Source organism: Pundamilia nyererei, unplaced genomic scaffold, assembly GCF_000239375.1.
Source record: "Pundamilia nyererei isolate P.nyererei 1_Seehausen unplaced genomic scaffold, PunNye1.0 scaffold00022, whole genome shotgun sequence".
Classification (NCBI taxonomy): domain Eukaryota; kingdom Metazoa; phylum Chordata; class Actinopteri; order Cichliformes; family Cichlidae; genus Pundamilia; species Pundamilia nyererei.
Genome location: NW_005187423.1, coordinates 526,448 through 530,047, shown reverse-complemented (window position 1 = coordinate 530,047; position 3,600 = coordinate 526,448). Strand labels below are relative to the sequence as shown.

General features: G+C 42.5%; 1 protein-coding gene across 1 annotated transcript; it reads right to left on the bottom strand.

Moving 5' to 3' along the window:
• Positions 1-2,077: 2,077 nt before the first annotated feature.
• Positions 2,078-3,600, bottom strand: ccdc86 (coiled-coil domain containing 86). Its single transcript, XM_005726814.1, has 4 exons — positions 2,914-3,600; positions 2,563-2,692; positions 2,388-2,462; positions 2,078-2,255 (listed from the first exon to the last, which is right to left on the bottom strand). The coding sequence occupies exons 1-4, from the start codon at positions 3,435-3,437 to the stop codon at positions 2,106-2,108; spliced, it is 879 nt and encodes a 292-aa protein (XP_005726871.1). The 5' UTR covers positions 3,438-3,600; the 3' UTR covers positions 2,078-2,105.

Below are 3,600 nucleotides of genomic sequence, written 5' to 3'. Positions count from 1 at the left end.
ATCAATTAAATGCTGAACGTCCAGTGTTGCTTTGGCAACAGTTTGAAATGGTTTGCAATTACTCTCTGTTGAATTTTAAAGCGATAAGATGGCCCACTTTACCTCATGTCCCGGTTTTGTTGGGATCACACTATTGATCGGTCTTCCACTGTCTATCCTGAAGCGCCAAATGATGTTTTTAAAATCTGCTTCAAAAGACTCCATGATCTGATTTATTTTCTTCTTGAATTCAGATAATCGAAGGTAGACTTCCTTACTTTATGTTGATTACATAGGAAATAATAACATTTTTTATTACAGTGTTATAACTCCATCTGAGTCAAAGTGATCAAAAAGGTCATTTCAACATATATTTAAAGTAAGGAAGAGAAAAGCACAACAAACTTTCGGTTTGATCACTTTTATTAAAACGTGACCACTTTGCATCACCTAGATCTTAAAACCTGTCAACAGAAGTGCTTCATGTCATGATTACACTGTTTGATATTTAAGGATACATTGTGTGCGATGCCTCTCTGTGAATAACAAAGATCAGATGAAGGCAACACAAGAAGAAGCTAAACAGGAAGGAGGCGCTTAAAGAGTGAGACAGTGAAGTAGCACACATCCAGACTGCTCATGAACATGATCCCAGTGGGAGAGGCCACCGCGGCGTTGCTTGAAGTGCTGTTAGATGTTGTTGCAGTGTTGTTCGCAGTAGCGGTGCTGATTGTGCTTGTCATGTTTGTTGCAGTCGTGGCAGTGGCAAAGGTGGGAGCGGTTGAATTTACAGTGGAATTTGTCTGGGCATTTGCTGATGCTGCTGATGAGTAAAACATCCGTATGAGACAGAAAGAGAATAAATGAGAAACTGTGTTTTACTCGCCGATGATCAGGATCTGTATCAGAATGGTCAGAAGCATTTTTGATCTCTGTAATGCCTGAAAACCAAAAGGAAAATTGTAATATTTTGACTTTAAACATTACTGTATAACAAGCAAACGGTCTAAAAAAGAAAGCTGAACAACCTGTTAAAAGTGTGTTACTTACAACACTCCTGTATTTTAATTTCTCTCAGCTCAGTTGTGAACTTGTCTCAGTGCCGAGTCTTCTTGCACCTCAGATGAGCAACTTCGCCTCAAGCTGTGAGTTCTTCCCGTCTTTTATACTGTGAATGGCAGACATGAGGAATGACATGAAAGAGACACCTTTGAAGGATGGCCATTCCTTTCACAGCAGTCACCTAAGTTTAACAAACTGCTTTGTTCATGCGTGCATCTCCAGGATTGTGAGATTATTGACAGATTACAAAGGAATCGGGTTGGTCGCAGGTGAAGAGAAGCAGGGCGTGTGTTCAACATGCTAAAGCCATGTCTTGTGTATGAATACTTACTGGTGACGTTAACGTGTCACGACCAAGGTTAGAAGAAAAGTCCCACAGACTCATCCAGTGGACATCATCTCTTACAGCAGGATGATTCTGCTTTATTCATATAATCATTTTTTAACTGCACTTAAACAACTTCTATTTTTCTTAGGCTGTCTGGAGAAAAACATGTTAGATCTTCCTCCAGAACAAAAACTCCAGACACAAAGAAAAATCTTTTGATTGAATTGGACTCTTTTAAAAAAAACCAAAAAACTACAGTGCACCTATCTTCAGATGGCTGCGTCCCACAGGACATGACAGTGATATGGACCAAAATCTCTGACGAAATGTTTCAAGCAGCTTGTTGAATCTACGCCATGAATTAAAACTGCTCTGAAGGCAAAAAGGGGGTCAAACTCAGTACTAGCAAGACTTTAAATCTTAAGAACGCGATGCTTTTATAGTTCAAAAATGTACTTTTGGAGGACAATCTGCTCATAAATGATCTCAGACTCCCATTTCTGAAGTTCTGAATAAACCATCAGTTCACAGCCCATTAATCATCAAACACAGTTTCACAAATATAAAACCAGCATTATTATAGTTGCACTGAAATGAGTTTGTAGTGATATAAAAATACTGTCAGCCACCAGTGCTCCCCCTCAGCCTCAGTGAAGTTTTAATAAATAAATGAGTGGAAGACAAGAATGAGTCAAAATCCAGAACAGATAAATTTTATCACATTTATTTCTGGACTTTAAGTTAAATCTTGGTCAGAGTTCTTCTGTTTCTTTGTGGGTTTGCCGCTCTGCTTCTGTGACTTCTGCAGCAGAGCCAGCGTGTCTCGCTTCTCAATCTTTCTGAGATGTTTCTTCTTCATCCTCTTGATCTTTGACGTATTCCGGATCTGAGAAACAAATGAGACATAAAAGTCAAATATGAGCTGATTGGAATATTACAATAAACCGAGAAAGCATTGACACACGAGGGACTGAAGAATATGCCAGTATTTCTTTTAGCTGGAGACAAGTCGACATACCACTTGAACAATCTCAGCTTTGCGTTCGTTCTCTTCTCGACGTTTTAAGTTTTCTTCTCTTCTTTTCCTCTTTTCCTATTAAAACAGGCAAAAACACAAAAACAAGTGAGGTGCAAAGCGTTGACAACACAATGGTCAAGCAGACCTGCATCACTCACACAGCCTGCCTCCTTACCTCCTTCTGCCGAGCTTTCTCATCCTTAAGCTGCAAAGAATACTGCTTCACCAGTGCCTTCTCCCGCTTGGCCTCCATCTTCTTTTCCCAAGAGGAGCACAATTGTTTGTCTCTCACTAAAGCTGAAAACCTTCGAAGACAAAAAAGGTTCACACTAAAGTTTTACCAACAAACTTTAGGGCGATCTGTACAAGACATCTCGTTATAAACGAAACCTTATTACCAAGAACTCTCATCACCATCCTCATTAACTGCCATGTACGTACTTTTCATTCACATACAGTACTATATAATAATAATAATAATAATAATAATAATAATAATAATAATAATAATAATAATCGTCCTCACCTCGCCTTGCTCCGGTCCTTCCACACTCTTCCAGATTTCGGTTTTCCCAGAGGAATGGCCGGGCGGGGCTTCTCACTGGGAGCTAGGTGAGGCTTCTTCGGGACCGGCTCTGCTGGAACAGGTCTGGACAGAGGAGCGTCTCCGCTGCCGTTAACTGTGGATTTGTTTTCTGTATCCGCCGCTGGAGTCACTGTCTGTGGCTCAGCTGGTTCCGGTGTCGGCTGCTCTGCCCCGGGACAGGGCTCTGGTTCCGCTGGCATGCTGGACCTGTCCTCGGCCGGACTCATAGGTTTCTCCTCTGTATTTGTTTCCTCCACCTCTACCGGTAGCTCCTGGAGGACTGACCTCCTGCTCCTCCGGCTGGGAGTCCTCACCGGGGCTTCAGAGCCGAGCACCGGTGCTGGAGTCCGGAACGTGCGGCCGCTGCGGGTCCGTCTGCCCTCCGCCGGTGGTTCCTGGACCTGCTCCGGTTCCGCCTCATCGGCGGCTTTCTCTTCTGACACGGGTTTTCCTCTTTTTGGCATATTTTTAAATAAAGTAACAGCTCATTACTAAACCGTACTTCTGTTTCCACGTGTGAGCTCTCCCAGCGTTGTGTACGTCGCGTTATTTCCGGTGTCGACGATAAACAACATGGCTTCACATTACCGCCACCTCCAGTTCTGGAGGGCAAACTACAAATTTGAA

Bases quoted from the DNA above. Each gene is read 5' to 3' on its own strand.
- ccdc86 (XM_005726814.1), bottom strand. From the start codon at position 3,437: ATGCCAAAAAGAGGAAAACCCGTGTCAGAAGAGAAAGCCGCCGATGAG. The intron at 2,693-2,913 runs GTGAGGACGATT...TTGTCTTCGAAG, and splicing joins AAGGACCGGAGCAAGGCGAG to GTTTTCAGCTTTAGTGAGAG. The intron at 2,463-2,562 runs GTAAGGAGGCAG...CTGTTTTAATAG, and splicing joins AGAAAGCTCGGCAGAAGGAG to GAAAAGAGGAAAAGAAGAGA.